This window comes from Pecten maximus, chromosome 17 (assembly GCF_902652985.1).
Source record: "Pecten maximus chromosome 17, xPecMax1.1, whole genome shotgun sequence".
NCBI lineage: Eukaryota > Metazoa > Mollusca > Bivalvia > Pectinida > Pectinidae > Pecten > Pecten maximus.
In genome coordinates this window covers 20,989,361-21,014,838 of record NC_047031.1, presented here as the reverse complement: position 1 = coordinate 21,014,838, position 25,478 = coordinate 20,989,361, and the positions used below count along the sequence as shown (strand labels likewise).

The 25,478-nt window shown below is 34.7% G+C and overlaps 1 protein-coding gene across 6 annotated transcripts in view; it reads left to right on the top strand.

Annotated features, from left to right (window-relative positions):
- The window catches only part of LOC117314906 (phosphatidylinositol 4-phosphate 5-kinase type-1 alpha-like), a 54,417-nt gene extending 34,833 nt beyond the window's left edge, over positions 1–19,584 (top strand). For 2 of the 6 annotated variants that reach the window (XM_033869002.1, XM_033869001.1), the window contains exons 16-18: positions 3,154–3,344; positions 3,918–4,306; positions 8,723–10,221. In XM_033869002.1, the coding sequence (XP_033724893.1) occupies positions 3,154–3,344; positions 3,918–4,306; positions 8,723–9,415 (1,273 nt within the window). In that variant the 3' untranslated portion in view covers positions 9,416–10,221. Of the gene's footprint in view, positions 1–3,153; positions 3,345–3,917; positions 4,307–6,080; positions 6,192–8,722; positions 10,222–11,594; positions 11,635–15,023 lie in introns of those variants that run through there. The other 4 variants (XM_033869005.1, XM_033869006.1, XM_033869003.1 and 1 more) reach the window with 4 other exon arrangements.
- Positions 19,585–25,478: the final 5,894 nt, after the last annotated feature.

The following is a 25,478-nucleotide window of genomic DNA, read 5'->3' as shown; positions in this document are numbered from 1 at the left end:
ATGACACTGATAACAGTGTTGTGATGTTATAACACTGATAACAGGGTTGTGATGTTATGACACTGATAACAATGTGATGTTATGACACTGATAACAGTGTTGTGAGGTTATGACACTGATAACAATGTTGTGATGTTATGACACTGATAACAGTGTTGTGATGTTATGACACTGATAACAATGTAGTGATGTTATGACACTGATAACAGTGTTGTGATGTTATGACACTGATAACAATGTGATGTTATGACACTGATAACAATGTGATGTTATGACACTGATAACAGGGTAGTGATGTTATGACACTGATAACAATGTTGTGATGTTATGACACTGATAACAATGTGATGTTATGACACTGATAACAGGGTAGTGATGTTATGCCACTGATAACAATGTTGTGATGTTATGACACTGATAACAGTGTTGTGAGGTTATGACACTGATAACAATGTTGTGATGTTATGACACTGATAACACTGTAGTGATGTTATGACACTGATAACAGTGTTGTGATGTGATGACACTGATAACAATGTTGTGATGTTATGACACTGATAACAGGGAAGTGATGTTATGACACTGATAACAGTGTTGTGATGTTATGACACTGATAACAATGTTGTGATGTTATGACACTGATAACAATGTTGTGATGTTATGAAACTGATAACAATGTGATGTTATGACACTGATAACAGGGACGTGATGTTATGACACTGATAACAATGTTGTGATGTTATGACACTGATAACAATGTTGTGATGTTATGACACTGATATCAATGTTGTGATGTTATGAAACTGATAACAGTGTTGTGATGTTATGACACTGATAACAATGTTGTGATGTTATGACACTGATAACAATGTTGTGATGTTATGACACTGATAACAATGTTGTGATGTTATGACACTGATAACAGTGTTGTGATGTTATGACACTGATAACAGGGTTGTGATGTTATGACACTGATAACAATGTGATGTTATGACACTGATAACAATGTTGTGATGTTATGACACTGATAACAGGGTTGTGATGTTATGACACTGATAACAGGGTAGTGATGTTATGACACTGATAACAGGGAAGTGATGTTATAACACTGATAACAATGTTGTGATGTTATGACACTGATAACAGGGTAGTGATGTTATGACACTGATAACAGTGTTGTGATGTTATGACACTGATAACAATGTTGTGATGTTATGACACTGATAACAATGTTGTGATGTTATGAAACTGATAACAGTGTTGTGATGTTATGACACTGATAACAATGTTGTGATGTTATGACACTGATAACAATGTTGTGATGTTATGACACTGATAACAATGTTGTGATGTTATGACACTGATAACAGTGTTGTGATGTTATGACACTGATAACAGGGTTGTGATGTTATGACACTGATAACAATGTGATGTTATGACACTGATAACAATGTTGTGATGTTATGACACTGATAACAGGGTTGTGATGTTATGACACTGATAACAGGGTAGTGATGTTATGACACTGATAACAGGGAAGTGATGTTATAACACTGATAACAATGTTGTGATGTTATGACACTGATAACAGGGTAGTGATGTTATGACACTGATAACAGTGTTGTGATGTTATGACACTGATAACACTGTAGTGATGTTATGACACTGATAACAGGGAAGTGATGTTATGACACTGATAACAATGTTGTGATGTTATGACACTGATAACAGTGTGTGATGTTATGACACTGATAACAATGTGATGTTATGAAACTGATAACAGGGAAGTGATGTTATGACACTGATAACAATGTTGTGATGTTATGACACTGATAACAGGGAAGTGATGTTATGACACTGATAACAGTGTTCTGATATTATGACACTGATAACAGGGAAGTGATGTTATGACACTGATAACAGGGAAGTGATGTTATGACACTGATAACAATGTTGTGATGTTATGACACTGATAACAATGTTGTGATGTTATGACACTGATAACAGTGTTGTGATGTTATGACACTGATAACAGGGTAGTGATATTATGACACTGATAACAGGGTAGTGATGTTATGACACTGATAACAGGGTAGTGATGTAACGACACTGATAACAGGGTTGTGATGTTATGACACTGATAACAGGGTAGTGATGTTATGACACTGATAACAGGGTAGTGATGTTATGACACTGATAACAATGTTGTGATGTTATGACACTGATAACAGGGTTGTGATGTTATGACACTGATAACAGGGTAGTGATGTTATGACACTGATAACAGGGTAGTGATATTATGACACTGATAACAGGGTTGTGATGTTATGACACTGATAACAGGGTAGTGATATTATGACACTGATAACAGTGTTGTGATGTTATGACACTGATAACACTGTAGTGATGTTATGACACTGATAACAATGTTGTGATGTTATGACACTGATAACAGGGTAGTGATATTATGACACTGATAACAGGGTTGTGATGTTATGACACTGATAACAGGGTAGTGATGTTATGACACTGATAACAATGTTGTGATGTTATGACACTGATAACAGGGTAGTGATATTATGACACTGATAACCATGTTGTGATGTGATGACACTGATAACAGTGTTGTGATGTTATGACACTGATACCAATGTTGTGATGTTATGACACTGATAACAGGGTTGTGATGTTATGACACTGATAACTATGTTGTGATGTTATGACACTGATAACAATGTTGTGATGTTATGACACTGATAACAGTGTGTGATGTTATGACACTGATAACAGTGTGTGATGTTATGACACTGATAACAATGTCGTGATGTTATGACACTGATAACAATGTTGTGATGTTATGTCACTGATAACAATGTGATGTTATGACACTGATAACAGGGTTGTGATGTTATGACACTGATAACAGGATAGTGATGTTATGACACTGATAACAATGTCGTGATGTTATGACACTGATAACAATGTTGTGATGTTATGACACTGATAACAATGTCGTGATGTTATGACACTGATAACAATGTTGTGATGTTATGACACTGATAACAGGGTAGTGATGTTATGACACTGATAACAGGGTAGTGCTGTTAAACACTGACAACAGGGTTGTGATGTTTTAAGTTTATGTTGTTTCAGGCCTGAAGTCCAGGTGAGCGGTACATTCCAAGTGACCTACCAGGAGTCAAGTTCCTCTTTGTCTCACACCTCCCCTGTGATGCGAACATCCCCTCCCCTCAGCATCTCCGAGTCAACACCCACACATACAGACTACACGGAAGGAACGCCGAGCTACACACCGTCTAGTCCGAGTTGTTATAGCGATATAGGTAACAGTTTTATCAGGAAGATTTATAAGATAATGCTTAGTTAGGTACATTTATATCAGTTTTAGAATCATATATAGCATGATCATAAGTGTACAACTCCAATGATCTTTTCCATAGTAATTTGGAATACTTTGATCTGGCAGTAAATGTGAAATGTTTATGGAGTTTGAGAACTAGTGTGAGCGTAAATTTTCCTTACTCCTTAATTTTTAACATAACATACTGATGGCTGCGTCTGACTTTCTTTTTATTTCTGAGTTTGAATATCATTTTGAGACGTTGTCTTTTTAGATAGGCAAAGATTGTTCTGTGATGCATTGGATTTCAATTCAGATATAAATGATGTGTAATTGATAGTTTGTCTTGTATCCACCATCTATTGTCATGTATCAAAACATCAGTCAGTCCAGTAGAGGAGAGGAATATTGTTTTATCTCAGTTAGAAATCTGTTTCATGTATCAACCATCGGTCAGTCCAGTATAGGAGAGAAAGATCACTTTAAGTTAGAAATCTGTTTCATGTATCAACCAATTGTCATTTCATATTTCGTGTTTGTTGTACCTTTGTACTAGATCAAGCTTTCCAGGCAGAGCTAGACAAAGATGTACAAGCATCGCCGTTGTCGGTTTCTCCAGCGAGGTCAAAGGTCACTGTGATCACTTCAAGCAGTACAGAGACATCGTACACAAGTGCACTCGAAAACCCGTACAGCAGCGACAGTGAACGTGGACCAACAAACTCTGACAGTAATTATGGTGACAGTACGCGAACCTCACCTGACAAGGGGGGTCAAGGTCACTTCAATAAACCACAGGTTCAAGGTCACATATCAACAACAGTGTCAAATTACAATGATATTCAAAACGATTCCACGTGGAAAAGTGAAGAAGATGAAGTGTCAAAGACTAAAGGTCAAGGGTCACAGGGGTCAGAGGAGTTGGCGGTGAAGGAATCTGAAGTGGTATGTATTAAGTAATTTCTGATTTTATTTGTCATTTATTTGGGTGTTTTTCATTTGATAGTTTACATGAGAATTTATTTGTTCCTTTCGATTTTGATAACTTGATGTTTTTTCTGCAGTAAAAACAAATATTTTGCTTCTTTAGTTATTGATTTCATGACAGCACCATATTGTCTCCGTATTATATATATGGTAGGGATGGTGACAGAATAGATCAGTACAATCACAAAAATCGCCATCAGCAACAGCAAGAAAGTCTTTCATTTTCCATTTCCCAAGCGTTTGCACATCTAGAGGTCATGATCTGGAGCAAAAATTGCCCACCAAGTTTTCCTTGAAATTATTAATGATATCTAATGTACCAAGAGATAAATAGATCATTTGAAAGCATACAAAATGATATTTATAATGTAGAATTATAACGTTCATTGATACACAATTACTGCTTTTATCATGCAGACAGTAGGTTTAGGTTCCATTTTACATTGGATATGAAATTTTAATAAGTAGGACCTAGTAATTATTTTGATAAATTTAATTTTGCATGTGATTAAAATTTTGGAGCATTTTGGTTCACATTAGTTTCAGTTTACTATGTGTGTGTATTTTGCATGGAGCAATTAGCTTTTGATTAAATTAGTAGTTATTTCTTGTTTATGTTTAAAAATTGCTTTATTACATCATCAGGAATTGGTGACTGCCACATTGAAACATGTGCTGTAAAGAATATAGTATCTTTACTAAGATACTTTTTAAAAAGCGATCAAGTCAGCGACGAGTGAAAATGGTCGGCTTATTTCTATTAAATTAGGAATTTAAAGAAACAAAGCGAAATCAGATTTCTATCAGAGAAAAATGTCTAGGTAAATCAGGTTTAAAAAAAAAAAAACAATTATCAGAAAAAAAATGTCTAGGTATATCAGTTAATCCTATTCAATTAAAATGCAAAACGTTCACTACAAAATTTTATAAAAAAAATTGATCTTGTCAAAACATTTTTTTTTTTACAATTTATATCAATTGGATATCTGATAAATAGGTTGATTTATGCACTACATGACCACACAACCTGCACTTGTGTCCATGCTTTACCTCAATCCAAACTGCAAACTTTTCCACAAATAAGTGAGGAGCGAAGTACATGTATTAGGTGTGGCAACTGAGGAAACAGCTTCATAACATCTTTGGTGTTGGGTCACATATTGATTTCAAGAGACTGTGGTTATTTTTTGTACTCATCATTTATAGAGGGAATAAAACATATTGGTTAGATACATTGCTTATTGAGGGAATAAGGTGATGTGGTTGTTTTGTAGGCAGGTCACACATTTAGAGATTAGAATTGCTACAATAAGCATAAGATTGCTCATGATCACATCTTTGACATGTCACTTATTGAGATAGTATGATATATAAATTTTTTCGAGGTAATGTTATAGACATATTACTAATTGACGTGATATGATAGCTACAGAGAAAATAGGCTTAAGGCTGCAAACATCTTCAGTGGACAGAGCTCTTAAGGAGAGAATGATCTGACATGGTAGAGGATGTCATTGGATAGAGATGACGAAATTGGAGGTTAAATATTTTGATGGATTTTGTTTGAATGACTGCTGGATGCCATGCTTGCATGTTTTACATTTAACAGAAAAAATATCATAGAAAATATGTACTTAACACAAAACAAATATTTATACATGAGCAACAGAATCTTAAAACTAGATTGTATTGACTCCATAAATTTGAACTATACTGTCAACTTGCCCAACAGAAAACCGTTTCTCCTGTCAGCCCCAAACAAAGAAGAGTTCACTTTCAGTCTGACGCAGCTGAAGCATCAGATGAAATTATTGCAAAACCAGACGATCCTGGTTGGCAAGAGGTGCGTACCTTCCCTGTCTGAGCATGCCCATGCAGTGTTACTATGGAGACATGTGGTTACCATGACAACAGTGGTCATGTGACTACCTGATCGTCTTCCATGATGTTGTTACATGTATATATGCTCTCTGTACTGATATTCTGTGACTTCCTTCTCTCTATGGCCTCGTGCGTGAGCTGTCCTGTCAGATTGTTTAGAGTCTATCTGCAGGCCTGGCTTCAGAGCATGTTTTTCTGTTGTCCTGAAAACCTGGTAATCCATGATAAGGTTTTGGAATGTATTGTTGTTCTGTTGTACCTATTATCAATATTAATTATGGTCATAAATTTGTTGTTGATATCGGTGATGTGTATTTAGTGTTGCCTTTGACAAATATTTATAATTTATTTATGATATAACTATTATTTTTCAACAAAGACTTTAGCAAAAATTTCAATATTACATATTTACAGAATGATATCCATGCTTTATTTCATGGTCTGCAGTACTCACTTGAGATAGCTCTATAATATACCTCTTTATATTTTCTTTATCAGATATACAACTACGTTTGTATTTTACTTGTAATGATGGAATGGTTCCTTGTGAAAATCTCAGAATGAATTGGCTTTCGTTGATGTTATCAACTATTTACGATAGGTCTTCTGTGTCTGGGCATGCCTCATTTCTATGGAGACTCTTACATCCATTTGACCAATACTTCATCTGGGCATGTTTGTTGTCATGATATCTGTTTGGTGTAAAGTTGTACAGGTGTAATATTGATCTACTACAATTTATTGTTTGTTTAGGGAGAAGGTAAGGTGACGATCGATGAACAATTGGAGCCCATATTCAGGCGTATATCATAAGAATTACACATGTCTAATGATAAACATGTTTGTATGTACCAACCACTGGCTAGGTAGTACAACATATAAACTAGATTGGGTCATATACACACAACCTGTTAAAATGTTGTTAGTCAAAATTGGAGGTTTCTTGCACCGCAGCATGTATATCAGCATTGCATATTAAAATACTGGATGTCTGAAATAATTATGAACAAGATATTGAACCACATACTGATAATCAACATCAGATATTATAAGATGAGTTTCACGATAAGTTTTATAATGGAATTTGTGGCATTTTATTGTCACATACTTAAGGTACACCTGCTGATCCTGGCCCCATACACTGGCCGTTATCACAGTGACCACCTCGTAGCTGCACCTCACCTTTACCTGTAAATCAGAGAATGACATTCACCTGTTAACTGCAGAACGACCTTCACCTGAAAATGGCAGACTGACCTTCATCACTTTCAAGTGACCTTCACCTGCTGGTTGTTATGTTCGCCTGCTGATGACCTGCACCTGTTAACTTCAGAATCACCTTCATCTGTCACTGCAGACTGACCTTCACCTGTAAAATGCTGAATGACCTTCACCTGCTGGCTGTAGTGTTCGCCTGCTGATTTCACAATGACCACCTGCTGGCTTCACAGTGCTCACAAACCGATATCACAATGACTTGAAGCGCCTGTACTGTGTAGTAACTTCACTTACTGTATATCCTCTCACTACCACCTATAACTCTTAACCAACACTCTCCATCAGGCTTTGTCGGCTAATTACAACAACCCTAATTGTGAATTCTGCTTTTGGCAACATCAGCTATCCTGACACCTTGAGACATCCACTTGTTGACCCCGATGCCCTAATCTTCTCTGATACTGTTCGATTTTCCAAATTCCTGTAGATCAGCATTATTTATCTTTGCTTCAGTGTACAAATCTGTTGGTTAGGACTTTGTGTTAAATGTTTGGCTTAATTCATGCACTCTTGTTAATTTGCATTGCACTTTGAAATTAATTCACTTGGATTCTAATTTTGGCATGGTTGTTATATGTATAAAGTATAGCCTAATAATGTTTTAGTAGCAAAAAATGTTATAACATTTGGAAGAAAACAAAGTGAATATATGATTGACCTTAACTTAATTTAACATTAATTTATTTGTAAAAGTATAATAATTGGTCCTTCTGCTTTTATGGTGTTTAAAAATTCTAACATATTAAGGCACCCTTTTGGATGGTAGCTATATAGTAATATCTCAAACTAATATGAGGGAGTGTACTTTATTTAGAATCATTTCCCTTGTTCAGATGTGTCAGTTTGTTTGGAATACCTCATCTCAATATGTCCCAAACAATTGCCATTCTTTAAAATCAAAGCACCTCATATAATTCGTGAAACCTGAGGCCCGTATTTTAAAATCTAGATGTCCCTTTGTTGATTTGTGATACCAAAGCTAGGCCAGAGCAATTTTCGAAATAAGATAATAATATTTAAAGATAATATGTTTAAAAATAGGCAGAATTCATCTTTAAGAATTGAAAGTAAAGTCAAATTACTAATTGGAACATTAACCGTGATTCTAAAATTTTAAGAATCCATGATGATTAACTTAACTTGAATTCCTGATCAACATTGAAATGTTTAAGGTACCTACTAACACATTGACTGTTTTTCTGTTTTACTTATCAGCATCTTAATGATCTTGACTCCTCCTTGACCTATGACTCCGACGACTCCTCGTTTGTCACGAACAGCGAGATCTCTACATTTTCTATGCATGAAGATCTCTTCTCTCCTGGTTTCCATGGTGATGGTGTACATCGTATCCCCCCTGATGTGACTGCTACTAACCCTAAGTTTCATAAACCTGTTCCGACTACTAACACTCCACATGTGGCAATTCCATCTAAGCCAGGAGGTCTCATCAACTTTCTCAGCTCGGGAAACTCCCCTTCAAAGCAGTCAACCGACACTCATCAAACAAAAGGCGTTAGTTTTAAAGTTGAAACTGTTGGAAGTCCACGCAAGACTGGTTTTGTCAACTCACCTGAGAACAGTTATCTGCGGCCACAGAAATCGACGGGAAGCAAGGTGTCCGCATTTTCTAGGTTTAGGAAGTCGAGTACTGGCGATGGTAAGGTTGGAGTGCCTGAAAAGTCTGGTAGGTCAGACAGGGGAATGAGTGTGGGAACGTTCAAACCGATTCAGCACGAGACATCCTTACATAGACCAGTCAGTCTCAAGGACTTCAGGACACTGTCGAACTCACCACTGTTTGACGAACAGTCGAAAAGAAACCGTACAATGTCTACTTCCCCACAGTCAGACAGACAGACCAAAAAACATTCAGAGGATATGGACAGGGAATCAACATACCTGTAGAAAATTAAATTGGAGCTTTGGTTCACAGGATCAGTACCTGATTACTTGCAATGATTGTTTTAGTGATTTTAGTGGAATTATGCATCTTCCGTTTTTTCTCTCTTCTTTTTCAAGAGTTATGTCCTTTTTATTTTTGATGAATTTACGTCCCCTTCTATGATATCCTGAAAATTTGAAGGAAAGGTGTTATGTTATCATTGTATATTGCAGTCCCTCTGTAATCAACGTTAACACAGAAACTGTTGTTTTTGTATCCAGCATATAATAGAATGGTCCCGTTTTTCTTTGTGATCACAGAAACTGCTTGTGATATATTGTTTTTGTAGCATTTAACTTGGTATCTTTTCCTAATACATAAAAACTGCACAGTAGAGCGCGCATTTTCAAGTAGTAAGTAGAGACGTAATTTGTTCAGTAATGCAGATGTTCAGATATTTGATTGATGATATAATAAATACGATTCCTAGTATACTGAGGACATAACAGAAAATGGGATATGCAACTTTTTTATTATTCTTTCAAGCAGTATGATTCATAGACATATTCTGAGAAAAGATTCACTGTTAAAAAATACACATTGTGTACTGTACATGTGATGTTATTGTAGTATTGTATGTACGCATGTTAATTTGTACTGGAGATTCATATGATTATTGTATCTATACATCCAAATATAAAAATTAAGATTTCTGAAGTTGACATATATATGTTGACTTTATTGTAGTGTTCGTGAATGTTCCGTCAATTACTGTTAATTAAGAAATTGGACATATTTGCTTATGAATTAAAAGAATCATCCGATTTAAGTAGGGTGTTCAAATCATTTGTAGTCGGGCATCTCATTCATCATTCATAGATAATCTTGGTATCTGTTACACAACACATTGCTCTCTGGTACACAACACATCGGGCATACTTGGACAAACTATTTTTGACACGCCCTGGGGGTGAAAATTTCACCTGAAGTGAACACGAAGAACATCGACACGGAACACTGTTCATGGAACAAATTTTTGCACTTTTCATTTGGCAAGGAAAAGAAGAACAAAGTTGGTTATTCACACATTGTCATGTCCAAAGTGTCCACTTCATATACAATTTATCACTGATATAAAAGAATAATTTCAACAAGCTTCTGGCACACTAATGGTTTATGAAATCGTAAATTTTACATCGGATTTTTAAAAATCATCTTTAAATGCATTTTGTCAAAACCTGATTAATAAAACAGAGGTACTGGAAGTTTATACAGATTTGTATTTTTATTTAAAACATGTTTTCTATATTTTGAATAATTCACTTAAGTTCTGAGTATGAATACAGGGATTTGCTGTTTCTTGTCTGTAGTATATACTCACTATATGAACATGTATTCAGCATATGAATGAAGAAAAAAAAAACATTTTTCACTAACGCATCTCTCCTATATCTATACCGATCCAATACAAAATATTCATCGTGACAGTGTTTTACATATCAGGCCAGTTACGAGATTAGATATGCCATATCACTCAAATATAACATTTGTTTCTGCAGCCCCTGATCATTATATTTTGTGATACTGACATGTTAACAGAATCTGATAATGGTATTAACGAACCATTAAAGTAACACAATGTATGGGAATTTCAATTCTAATGAAAAAATCTGGAACTATGGATAAATTTCAACATTAGAAAGTATTGTACTTCAGTAGTGAAAAAGTGCATTTACCTTGAGATATTTGGTCCAAGTCATGGTGATGAGTGCTGAACCCCCGGACAGATACACAGCGTTATTCCACTGAAATACATACGTATGACCAAATATATAAATAAGTTTTGATTATGCTCCCAGAACATGGATTGAACATTTTGCCTCTAGTGATCATTCAGGTAATCTTTTGAGAAACGTTTATGTGAACCTACATTGGAGCAAAATTGTTTATAGATATCTCATCAAATGCAGTATTACTTTTCTGAATTGATATCCATCTGAACTTGACTTCATATCATGGAAGCTATTTGGAAGGTATCAAACAACAAACACATCCTGGGGAAGGACATTGAAAATAAATACATTCGGTTTTTTTGGTATTTACAAAATAATGGTTGACTTAGCTGTGGATAACGTACAGAAAATAAAATTAGTATCAAATTTAACTAGTAAGTGCTGTTTATTCTAAATTATTTGTTTTCAGTCCTAGAAGAACAATATTCTTCAAAGATCTGCCTGTGTTGGTATTGGTTTTGATTTATAAATAGTTTGTTTTTATCTATTCATTGTAAATTGTGGGGAAACATGGTCTAACTCTATATGCCTGATACCATGTCTGATTTTACGACATTTTTGTAATCTTAAGGGTGTTTTATTCCTTTCAAGGGCAACTGGACCCGTAGGGCAACCTGCGCTTTACAGTCTTTAGCTAAAGATGGCTTCTGACAAAAGTTACAAAAAGTATTCATCATTCTTGTCTTGGTTCGTTTTGAACACTATTTTGAATTTGAGTTGTCATTGAATGAATTATCATCGAATGATAGCTTCAAACTATTAAGCTTTAAGTTGTTGATACATGTCAAATGCACATACAACAAATCTAAAAAAGACAAGGGGCATCTTTTCAAATACCTTATTTCGCGGGGTCTGATCTAGAAATGGCTTTTAATTTGTGAATGATGAACTATTCGGGTCATGGGCATCAGCAAGATTCCTATATCGGTAACTGATAGCTTGGTTGCCAGTCGAAGGTTTTATTTACGTACAAATAATTCGAAAGACTTTGGGTTTGACTCTTCTCAAGTATTAACGCGAAAATAAATCCCTCGCGAAATATAATCGATTTACAGTATCATCGTTTACGTGACATTTAACCCTTTCAACCCTAATAAACTTCAGTAGACTCTGCCATTCTTTCATAATTTGAAGTGTTATATGGTCAGTAGGGTCGAAAGGGTTAACATGATACATTTCCATTAGCAACATGAATCCATCTGTCAAAATTTCTCTTATGTGGTAGAAACGTCGTGGAGGGGAGCACAGATCAAAAGAAGAAATATTACTTGAGTAGGGGTATGCAAATATTGTACACATAATGAAGAAAACCTGCTCTAGTTAGAAATATAAGGTTTACTTACGATAAAGGGCGATTTTAGGCCATGTCTCCCCAGGAATTCGTATCAATGCTAGGTGGGTAAGGGTTTATATTTCTGTATTTCTGTATCTGAAAAACTACAGTGGGATCTCATTAATCAACGGATATTGTTTGGAAATGAATAACAAAGTCTCGTGGATGAAAAAAAAAAGACAAAAAAAGACAAGCAAACAAAACACAAAAATAAAATATTTCTGTTCCATAAAGTGGTGTTCAGGAATCAATACTTTCCAAATCATCTGATTGCAAGTTAATGAGATACCATTGTTTGTACATTGGAACCTTGTTTATTAAAATATTCTGATCGATAATCTCCCTTGGCGGAATACGACATGTAATTTTAAAAGGCAACACAAAATCAACATTCCCCTGCATATTATGAGAATGATGTAATATTTAAATTGCCAGTTTCCATTGTACTCGTGGTTTTGAAGATACTAATAGAATTGTCTCCCTTGTTATTATGTCCCCTTGTATATATTCACTGTTAGATGTCATGAACTTACTTCGTGGTGGACACAAGATTATGTTATTTGTGTAGGGGTGTAAGATGAAATCAAATCAGTCCTCCATTGGAGATATATGTTAGGTTGAAAATAAATGTCATTAATGCTCTGGGTTAAGTTTTTTCTATTGGTGTGTAATAAGTATTTAAAACCTCAAACAAGCAGAAGGTGGTAGGACTTTGTTAATAAATGTACCTTTTCTGCGGAGGTGTACAGTTTGACCAAATAAGTCATATTTTAATGTTAGATGTGATTTGAAAAAGAAAAAAAATATCCAAGTTATTGAGATTTTTGAAAAAAGAAAAAGTATTTACCTTAATATTGGTTTAGTATAATGGATGTGTTGGTGAGGATCCCCTGGTCTTACCCATCATTTCCTCAACATCTACATTTTTGTCTTTCAAATTAAGGTTTTATGAAATAAGGTTTTATGAAATAAACAGATTTCACTTAAATTATGAAGAAGACAATAAAAAGAAGTACGTCAATCATATGAACAATCAACTGGTCATTATTTTTAATTTGAAAAAAAAAGTTTTAAGTAATGTATGTTGCTAGACCAGAGAGCTTCCACGAGCTGGACAGCATGGTAAGGTTGTCTGAGAGAACAGATTAAACAGAAGGATTGCATGGCATATCGAAAAATAAGATATTTACGAAAGTTGATTCAATTATGACACCTTTTAAAACACGTGGCCTTGATATGCATGCGAATCGTGCAAAGGAAGTTATAACATGCTTTGTTTGTAAAAGCATTGGAATGCTTCAAACCGACAACCTTGTTTAGAACTTGACAAGGGACCTATGTGTGTAAGTTTGAAGTTATGTTCTGAAGCTTTCGTTTTGGTATATTTATGAAAGTTTTTGAGGTATGCATTATGTATTTTTATGATAAAATGTATTAGAGTGAAAACAATATTTAAAATATGTCTTTAGTTTCTGCGATGCTTGTCTCTTTAGTAAAGCCATATTCAATTAACTATTTCCAAGTTTACATTTTTTTATCTCCAATATTTTCTATTGCAAGGATACACGTGTTCCCGAATTTTCAGCTTACTATTGAAAAGAAGCTATCAGTTACACATAATATATTATCTTCCTTAAATGTAAACTACTATTTCAGATAAAACTGCACTTCATTCGCACAGCATTTAAAAAGATTCAACACTGCACAATTGCTTTAATGTTTACTAAATGAAATGTTTTGCATACTTTTATTTGTAAAATAAGATTACATCCCCCGTTTACCATATAGGGTATAATATTGAGATACATTTATTAATCAATTTTAAAGAATTCCACGTACAACCGAAATTGTAAGCTAACTGTTCAAGTAATGTTAGCGACTATCGTTTTAGAATTGAACAGTTTCAGTTGTAAAATTTTAAGTACAGCTTTTAATGGAATTTGATGGTATGTATTGTTACTGTATTGATCCAGTGTATGCACATCTGTTTAAAATTTTATATCAACGCCAATTCATTTGCTTTCCAGTTAGCAGCATGCTGCTCTACTTTTTATATATCATTTTCATCTCGTTCAGTTTTAGATAATTGCTAATGTTTTTTTATTCAGCACATTATCTTGTATATTATTATTTTATTACACAAATTGAAGTAATGTGCTTGCATGAGATATTTGATTTTAGCTGATAAAAGTTTTCACCAATTTATTACTAACAATGAACGTAATAAGCACAGACGTTTAAGATAATCTTTTAGCAGAATGTTTATAAATGATTGGATAGTTTTGCATGCCAGTTACAAGTTATTTGAAATATATTACGTTACAGTTTGTAAATGGAAATTTAATGGAAATAACAGTGAATGTTTATACAAAAGCTAAATTTGGCGGATCAAATTACCGGTGACGTTTGTCATATAAGAACTCAATCCAATATGTTAATTACTTACTACTGTTTAGTTATGAATTGAATCATTATTATAATTAGTGTTTTTTTGTCAATTTTCAGACGCACCTGTAGCAGAAAAATGAAGGCACACAAAACAAACGTTCCAAGGAAGATCTTCACAAGTGGTAACTAACTGTAACTATGGTAACAAACTATCATTAATATCCACTGACAATTTTTGTATGTCGTGGTAATAATGGCTTTTGTGATAACCAGACGGAAGTGAAAACAATTTACCACAAAGACTTCTAACCATTGGACTCCCACGGAAAATGTTGTAACCACAGCGACAACAAACATGACAACCTAGTGGTTTACTATAGTAAATGTGTCATCTTCCTCCTAGCTGTAGACTGTGATTCACTTTTAAGACTTTCCACCCCTATTGTGTAGAATAGACTCAACCATAATTGGGGAGGAGCCATAATGATCAATAGCATGTTTTATAACGAACACACGGACTCTCCCATTAATAGGGATTTTATTTTTATTTATGGTTGCCATTGTGATTCTTCTGACGACTGATGATTTTTGCATTTAGCGACAATGTCAAATGCTCTTGGGGTCCATTAACACGTGTCTGTAGCAAGATTACTTTGTCTTTGTGACTAAAGGCAAGAGTGGAGATTTGAGATTTGATATATCTATGTTTCAATATAAGCTGTTTGAGGACTGTTTCTGTATGAATTATTAGTATGAAATATCTGCTAACGTACGCTGTGTAAAATAAGCAAATAATTTGATTGGTTCTCATCCAGTAACCATGAGTGTCACATGACCTACAAAGGATCATTAAGGATGTGTATGTGCTGTATTGTATACACTTTATTTGAAGACTGAGGCGTGCTACTAAATACATTGTTCCACAATTGGTATATTTTATAAAATAGAATAAACAAGTTGATAAGAACATATTTACCGACACATTTACAAAAAGGGTTTTAAGAAATTTAGTGGAAATGTCAAGTTGGATGGTTGAATGTTGCGTTTGATACTTTAATGTGAAAACATTACCTCTAGAGTGATAGAATGCACTTCAATCTAACTCCACTTATTTCTAAGATTCATGATTGGTCCAGTTACTCACAAAATTGCATAAAATATTATTACGATGATTAATGTGTCAATTTTGTTTTTAATATGACAATTTCTTAGACTTGAGTCAGTGACTGAATTTGACTTTTTTCTGAATTGAATTTTGTCACTTAAATATTGTTTATCAAAAGAAATTTGAAATATTGAGAAACCTCTTCTCTATTTCTTTTACAATGAAATATAAAGCTACTCATCTCAGCATGGAAACATCTTATACTCCCTCTCCTTCAGGTGCTTCTGGTTCCACTCACTACCAAAACCTGTCTTACAATACGGAATCATTCTTACATACCATTTTATGTATATGCGATATTCCATTTTAGTACATTTATATTCAACTGAACGAGTAGGGCATTGTTATGTTTCAAAGTTTTCATAAAAAGTCACTGAAGGTATTGTGCGAGGAATCATCTCTTGACACAGAAATCAAGAAATAGATGAAAGGCGAACATCAAAGGAATTTACAAAAAGAAAAAAAAGGAAGAAACATGTAAGAACATATTGTACCAAGAAGCCAGACAAAGGAAATTCCAACAGTCACAGAAAAGTCTAAAGCATCATAAGTATATGTGACATTGTTCAATGAGCAAACCATTCTCGAGTCGCTATGAGCTGTTTATACCGATGGAATTGCTTTAGTAAACTGTTTGTGTCAATGGCGTTGCTCTAGCAAACTGTTGATATTATTGACATTGTTCTAAACCATTATGTATTTTCATATTTCATATCCTGTCGTTTGTCTTTCATGAATTATTTTCTTACTAAATTACCGATGTCACAATGTTGTATGTTGTTGTGTTGTTGAGGCTCATCAAACCATTCATCTATATTTATGAGATTTTGTACATTTAAGGCGGAATTTAATGCACCTCATGAGAATATACAAAAGATAGACCTACCTTCTGTTTGCTAAATTAAAAACAAAACATACACTGTGGTCATCTTTCTATTTTCATTTTTCATTTGATATAGAATTCTGGAAGAATTGAAGTGTGTACCGACCGATCATTCTAGATGTAGTATTTAGTACATATCGTATGTGTAAAACAACAGCAAAATTTCACACGGAATGTTTGAGAGATACAAGGTAATTATGACAAAGAATGAGTTAAATTGTAGACAATTCACGGTTGTCGAATTTTCGGAGAGATCCGGCATATATACATACACTGTAAGTATAAGGTTGTCACGATATTAGATACGTTGTTTACTTCATGGTGACAATCATATCTCTATCTTTACAAATCCAAACAATCTCACAAAAGTCATCTGGAATACATCGCTATTTTTAGCTGTGTCTATTGGTAAATCTGATACGTCGAGTAGGCATGCACAGCTTCACCAGTGGTCTTTGTTAGTGTTCGGTCAATATAAGGAAACAGTGATATCAAAATATCATCTTTATCACTACTGGTAGGTTTTATAAATAATAAATGCGATAAAGTGTGGATAGAGAATCACTAACAATGATGTGATGAGTCTCTTGATTTGCTGGCTGGGATTATGTAATTCACACGTTAAGGTTAATCGTATTTCGTTATTAAATTGCAATTTTGATTTCATTCCGAAGAACATATATAAATAATTCATTTGAAGGTTTTGCTTTAGACGTGTTACTAGTATTTAATTCTATGCTTCATTGCTATTAAATTTCTGTCTGGTAGATTTTTCAAAAAACAATATGGTATGTGATTAGGTCTAACACCTGTTTCATTAAGTGACAAGACGGTGATATGTTGAAAGAACGAGAGAACAGTAGAATGGTAAAAATTTATATAAAAAAAAGCCTATCAAATGACATATAGTGATCTGGAACCTATAGGTTGGTATAAAGGACATCCGAAATGTAATGCCTACGGCTTTCTGCTGCGGTGTAAAAGGATACCAGGTTTCGAGATGCCTAGATGATGAACAAGGCAGTCTATGTTACGTTGTATTTCTGTAAGCCTCGCTACTGTCAGAATGATAATCACATTTCTCACAAGAACAACAAGTATAGATTAGATATATGCCACATAGTATGTTTCAAATTTGATATATACTACGTGGTATGTTTCAAATTTGATCTGAGCAAAAGCAAATGTTTTAAATTGGATTTTTGCTACAGCGTATGTTTCAACGTGTGATTTGTTGCCATAGAACGAAATTTTTCGACTTGTTTAATTTCCCTTGGACGTGGAGCTGGATATCGTCCGCAGAATTCATTGTCAGTCTGATATTAGAATTATTTTCAGTCTTGTGTGATTGAACTCTGTACTTGTACTAATCAATGATACCTACAGTAGCATTATATGTCCACACTTTTTTATTACGTGTATAAACATAATAGATGATAATGAAACATATTTATGAATTAGTAGATTTAAAAAGATAACTATTTTTCCATATGTGATAAAAAGAACTCTCAAGTGATTTCGAGCTACACCTAACCCTAGTTCTATGTTGTCATCTGACATGAATTATAGTTAAGGGATAGATCATATTTTACCATTTTTGGGACTGGTTTTATGAAATATGCATGTTAGTGGAATTGTAGGCAAGCAAATTGATTTGAACGTTGTAACGATGTGTATGGATGATATGGGTCACTCTACGATCTGATTAATATCCAGTATTTGACCTTTCTATCAAAGACAAATATTACCTTCACGTTTTCCTGGTAATGTTTTCAAGTCCGTTAGGTTACAGCCGTACATTACGGACTGATCTGCACGTTGTCAGTATATCTGTGACAGGGTGTTGTGTCACGTGTCTAGATACTGTATCTCAGTGTGTTGACAGTATACACCAATCATTCGTGACCATGGCTGACGCGACGACTTGCACCTCTAAACACACAAAGACGTTAAGTAAAAAAACTTACGTAGAATTCAGATGATTACTTATGACTTTACACCATTGACAATTTGGACAATTTAGTTATCAGTCTTAAAATTTAATATGAAATTCAATAGTTTCTTAGAATGATCCAAATGCCGGAAATTGGGCAGTTTTTGTCGAGTTTCATTTGTTGGCGAAATAAATCGTCGGGATGCAGGTTATTAACTTATTGGTTAATAAAATCATCTTTATCCAGTTAAAGTTTATTATTTCATTGCTTCATTGATCACACTAAAGGTATTTAATTGGTGACAATTTTCAAAAGGACGATTTGAACCTGTTATAATACTGAAAATATTGATTATGTTCATTTTATGTTTTTAAACAAAAAATATGTTATTGCAGAAGATTATTTTCGTGTTTGTACCTGTTTCCTGCTTTCACTTTCTCTGTTTTCGCAATACTTATAACCGATTTATCGTCACTGTAAAGGTCTAAGAAGCATAACACTGACATACAGGATGCAGCAAATTTAGAGCTTGATATTGATCATATCGTAGAGTCCTTGTGTAAATGAGGTTGAATGGAAGTAGGAACTATTTTGTATGCACATCATTGAATATACAATGTAGTTAACGAATGAACTCATGAATAAAATGGCTGATTCAAGATCATGTATTCATATTAAATTATGACGACAACTATATTACGTTGAGTTTTGTTTTTGTTTGTATGTAATCATTAGAGTCTTTTGCTGCTGTGAGTTGCTCTACTAAACATTTATCCAAACACCTTACTATTCTTAGTACAGTTGAGACAGGGATGTAGATGTATTGGGATTGATAAGAACTACAAGGAGCTATTTTTCTTTCCAAACGTTTGATTTCCCCATTCCACACATAAGGAACGCCTTCGTCCTCTTACAGATTACGTGTTAATGTGGTAGTGTTAATGTCCGTTTTCTTCGTTGTTTTTAAATGATTTCCATGTTGATGTAATCTATTAGCCGAGTTTGATATTGAATATGTTAGCATTATCACACATACAACAAGTGAGACACGTGTCGTTGATAATTAGATTTATTATGTACAAATGTATCAAATATATATATGGACGGATATGTTAATGCACATTTAATTAAATCCACGTAAATGGGAAAGACGCTGAAAGAATACATATACTAGATCAAATACACGGTACACTATTTCATCAGGCATTTAAAGGGTAGTAGACAAATTATCACCATTACTCACATAAACATATAATATGACGGAGAAGATTCGTTCTGATTTAAACTCAATAAAACATGCTCCAAATTTTAATGGAGCTTTTGTAAGATCTACAAATATATTGCAAGGATTCAACAACATCATACTAAACAAAAAAACAAAACAGTATTTTCTCAAAATTAACACCATCGATATGGAGTTATAATTCTAGAATTTATGTTAGTATTTATTTCAAATAACTTAAAACGTATGTTTCCAATGATAAGAATTGTTACTGAGTGATATACATGTTATTTAGATGTAGTTTGAAAATCCACAGTACGAATGGAAATTATATCATAGCATGGTACCGGCTCATAATGTAAAAACAAACCAACATAGTCGTTAAATAAAGAAGGAAATAAATGTACATATCTTGGGCATAACGTTTTATATGAGAAAAAAATCACTTTATAATGTCAACATGCATCATCATGATTTTAGTTCAGATAATTGGAAGGATAATATATAATATGTACAAAACATAATCAAAAATCAAATTATTTGAATTTAGTTAACCAATAAGGTTTCATACCTGTCATTGTTGTGGATGAGATTTTGATATCTGGCTAGAATGTTGCATCAATTTAACACGATACATATTTTGGACGGAACATGCAGTAATATATTATTGTACATGAAATATATATTACACTAAAACAGTTCTACTTGTAACGGAACATATGTAAACGAGACTGATTCCTTTCATGAAACATAAACACATGCATGTATAGACCTATATATAAATAAATGAATACATGATAAGGCACCCTATTACGAAATATTGGACGGAGACCTTGTAGGGTTATGTAACCCAACCCAACATTGTTATGTTAGGTAATCAAAGATCAAGTTTATATTAACAACACATTAGAGGTTATACTTGTAGCTAATTTTGCACTGTAAACACCGCGCTAAACTATAGTTTGTGCTAATTTGAACCTCTTTGCGCTGTTTTCTATGGCTAATTCTGTGCTCATGATAACATAAAGGGTCTGGTATGTTTACAGTATTTTTTTTTCTACATCAGAATATAAATAAATGTTACTAACCTGTTTCAATACTGGTGGCATTTCCAACCCACCGGTCTTTAACACACAGTATCACTGTCTATGAAAACTTTAAAAATAAACAATTTTTATTTTCTAGATATGACCTTTGACAGATATAATGTTTTCAGTTTCACAAGTACCTCAAATTTAGTTGAAACGCTTGACTGCTGGAGGCCTCAGACGGGGTATCCACGGAAGTTAGTTTGTACCTCAACATTGTTTTAGTATTTTTTTTTAAGTACATGGACTGAGAATGTCATTTTACTATCGGTAGGATGAACTAGGTCTACTTGAACCGTATTGGTGATCAATAGATAAACGATATATTTGTACATTCCATTACAGTGCTACTACCTGACTTCTTCGCCTTATCGACCTCTGAGAAAGTCAATCTGAAAGTTTATCAAGGTCACTTTGGGTGAATGACCAGAGATGCACGTATATATATCTATGGTATCATCTATTGATGAAGTTTATATGACTATATCGTTTCTAAGGAGGTGACATCTGCCCTGTATGACTACATTGTTTCCAAGGCGATGACCTTTGTCCTGGCTCAGCAGGCTTTTACTCCATGTGTACTTTGGAAATGCCGCCACTTTGATCTGACATCTTCCGCGAGGTCTGCACGTCCGCCTTTGATTAAGGCACTACTAAGCACTGCGACCTGTGAATAGATAAAAGACAACAATCCTAAGGGAATTCCTTATCTATTTGTATCATAAATCTGTAGTTTGTTCAACGATCTTTACGAAACAGGTTTACACAATAAACAATGTTCTAGTCAAATACTTATTACCCTACAATATTTACTTTATCCTACAACAATCCCTACTATCCTACACTTAAAGTTCAAACGAGCTCCGCACTGGTGACTGTCACTACCAAGCCCACACAGAAATGTCAGTAGATGATGACGTAGCCAGTTATACATGTCTGTTGTTCATGTTCTCGCAAGTATATAGTCGTATCCAGCCGTAACAATGACTGAGTAACCAAGCATATTAACAACGCCGCAGCACACAGCTGGGCCTCCATAGTGTTCACAATATACATGTATAGTGTACAGTTCTCCTGCATAAACTTCAACTCAATGCAGTACTACAGCGCCAGACATTACTATCAATCATGTGTTCGGGAAGATAAACGTAGTCTTGATATGTCTGTTTAGGGCTTCCATAGCTCACCAATAGCTCATAGTAGTATATATGTGGATGTGAGCGTAGATATGGGCATGGAGCTACAATATACAAATAATATACCCTATAAGAGTATTTCCTAAGCATGATAAGCGTCACATGATAAAATTACATTCATTTGATACAACCATGACAATACACATCACCGCTCTCGATATCACGTACGCGCATCCGTTGGCTCGCTATTGTCAGCGAGCTTTTACATCGGTACAAACATGGAATGACTTACTGTGACTGCATTACACGCTCCCAACGGCCTCCTCGATAGAGTTCACATCTTAAAACCTCAAACATGTCTGCCCACCTGTCCTTACCTTTGTGTCCTGCGCATGCGTTCTATCTTGCCTAAGCTACCACGAGAAATCGGCGCGAAATATAATAGCATAACATAACACACTTACACAAAGTATACAGACTTCAAAGTGGTATGTGAGACACTGGTCAAAACGCCGTCATGTTTTCCCAACGAACCACAATCTAAACAAACACTTCGAAGACCTTCACAATTACTGATTATTCAAGGTAACGGTCATGTCACTGATTGAAGTGTCCACGGATGGGATTTACCTGTAATTCTGATTGACATCTCGAGGTGATTGACGATTATTCCCCATCCCCGAAAGGGTTACCGTCACATTTCTAATGTATAAAAATGTATTTAGAATAAAGCACGTGTGTGCGTTCCTTTCAAGCATCTGGTTGATACAGACCTAAGAATGCCCGGATGTTGATACCATACCGAGGACGACCCAGAATAGGTAAGCCATGATTACAACTCAATGAAACTAGAAAACTAGGATATCTTCATTTCCCGATGACGATTTTGGGTCGGGTGTTTCTGGTCTGAAAGGCGAATCACTTTCTTGCCGGTGTGTAAAAACATTCATTGTTTTGCATTGGCGATCTACAGTAGTTTGTACTGCATCAGACTTCAATGCATTTTCATTTTGTGAATTGTTTAGCATTGTTATACACGAATATAAACAGTTACACAAGTGGAAGAGCCGCTTTATGTGCTAATAAAAATGCCAGTGTAATACAGTATCTCGAATGCGAAACTGGACACCAGTAGTCACAGAAAACGAAGTGTCGATTTTACATTGTTAAACACATGTGTCAGCAATATGCTTTATCGAGCGCAGGGCCACATTACCATCGTAAGGTTTCCCTTTGACTCATAATATGTAAGACAAGTTCGGAGGTCGAATGCCGCCAATTTTCAAATCAATGTTTCTCTGCTTGTTTTTATCAGAATGTACATCCCCTAAACGCAAGTGCGACTATCGAATACAATATTTCAAGAGAAATGCGCATGTCCTCACAAATCCTCGACTAGAATGCACATCGGTACACTTTTTTCGAGCTCTGCACATCTCGGCTATTGGACTGCATCTCATTTATACGGTCACAGGGTTTCGGTTTTAGATTTGGGAAACATATGACATCTATAAATAATCGCAAGATGAAAAACCCCAACATTTCTTTTCAATATAAAACCTTACAAAATCGAATTTTACACGGTTCCATTCAGAGTGTTTATAAACACTGAATTTTTAGTGCGCTCGTTTCTTCTGAAAGCGAGTCCCTGTGTCTCGAGTGACCAAATCACACAAATATAATACCAACACCGCGCTTTAACTTCGTAGTTATAGGTGTATGCTTAAGTTTTCATTATAAAATATCAGAAACGTTTGTCTTACATGAGTATAACATTGTTACAAAATGACGCACTTACGTCATACCGTTGTGACCTATCTGACGGCGAGATTTTTTTTATTCGGTTAACGTATATATAACGATTGTCTGTTGCCTGCATGGTACATGATCTGCTTCATTTGCACGTGGTTCACTTCCCTTCGCCAGTCCATGTACGAAACACGATTGGCAATTAATCCTGAAATACATGTAAAGGAAAACACACAACAAAACATGGAAACGAAAACGACATCGACAGCATTACCGATTTCCATACTGCAAGTTCCGACACGAACTTGGCCGAGATGTGTTCTTACAGCTTCATTTAAAATGTGTCTTTATCCTTTACAATGAATAAATAGATTGGTATTGACTATCTGTATCGGACTTAAGTAATCGGCGACAGAAAATATATTATGCATGAAAAGTCTGCTTCTAACACACAAACTTTTGGACAGAATTTGATTTTTTTTTTCAAATATTGTACCGATCTCTATACAACAGATACCCGTGTAAACCGGTCAATTATTCTTGTCGGGTTATACTGTATACAGCACTATAGTTTAACTCTCTCCCTTGTTCAATAGTGGACGCTACGCTGTACATAATAGCTATACATGAACGAAACTGATAGAAAACTTCGAGAGGGAAATACTCCTCAAAAAACAATATTGTGCGCAAAGACATCAGATCAAATATATTCTTAAACAGCAATAAGACGGACGGAATACACGTTTACTGTTATCGATTTCAAGCAAAAGTAGCATTATCATAATTAACATTCAGTAGTCAAAATTATATGATCGATCCTGTATATGAATCGCACGGTAAGGCAGTGATGATTTTAACTTTCGATATCATTTAAACATATTTTTTATTGTTAACTATAACAACTTGAATAGGACACAAGTTATCTCAGCTTAGAAACGTCTTTTCTCAATAATCAGTACGCACATAATACGATATCTTGTCGAGAGCGACAATACTCACACGATACGGTTTAATTATTCCTCTACACGAAACGTGAAATGTTCGAGTTACCTCCCTTAGAACAGTAACCGAGACATTAACAATGGAATGGGAAATCCCAGCACCTGGATTACTACGCATTCTATTTCTGGTGGGAACGTATGTACAATAACGTATTTGTTTTCCAAATCTTAACACCTAACCATTCATTCTCAAATCACAAACTCGTATCAAAATCATATTACAAACGTTAATTCCGCCGGAAAACCTACGCAAGCCTCAGATATCCATTCGTATTTTAGGGACTTGAATCAGGTAAAACACCATCTCATTGGCCGCCCCTACCTTTTCCTCTTTTCCCGCAAAAAATTCAAATTATCCAAAATTTAACAATTAAGACGTTTTTCTTTAATCTCA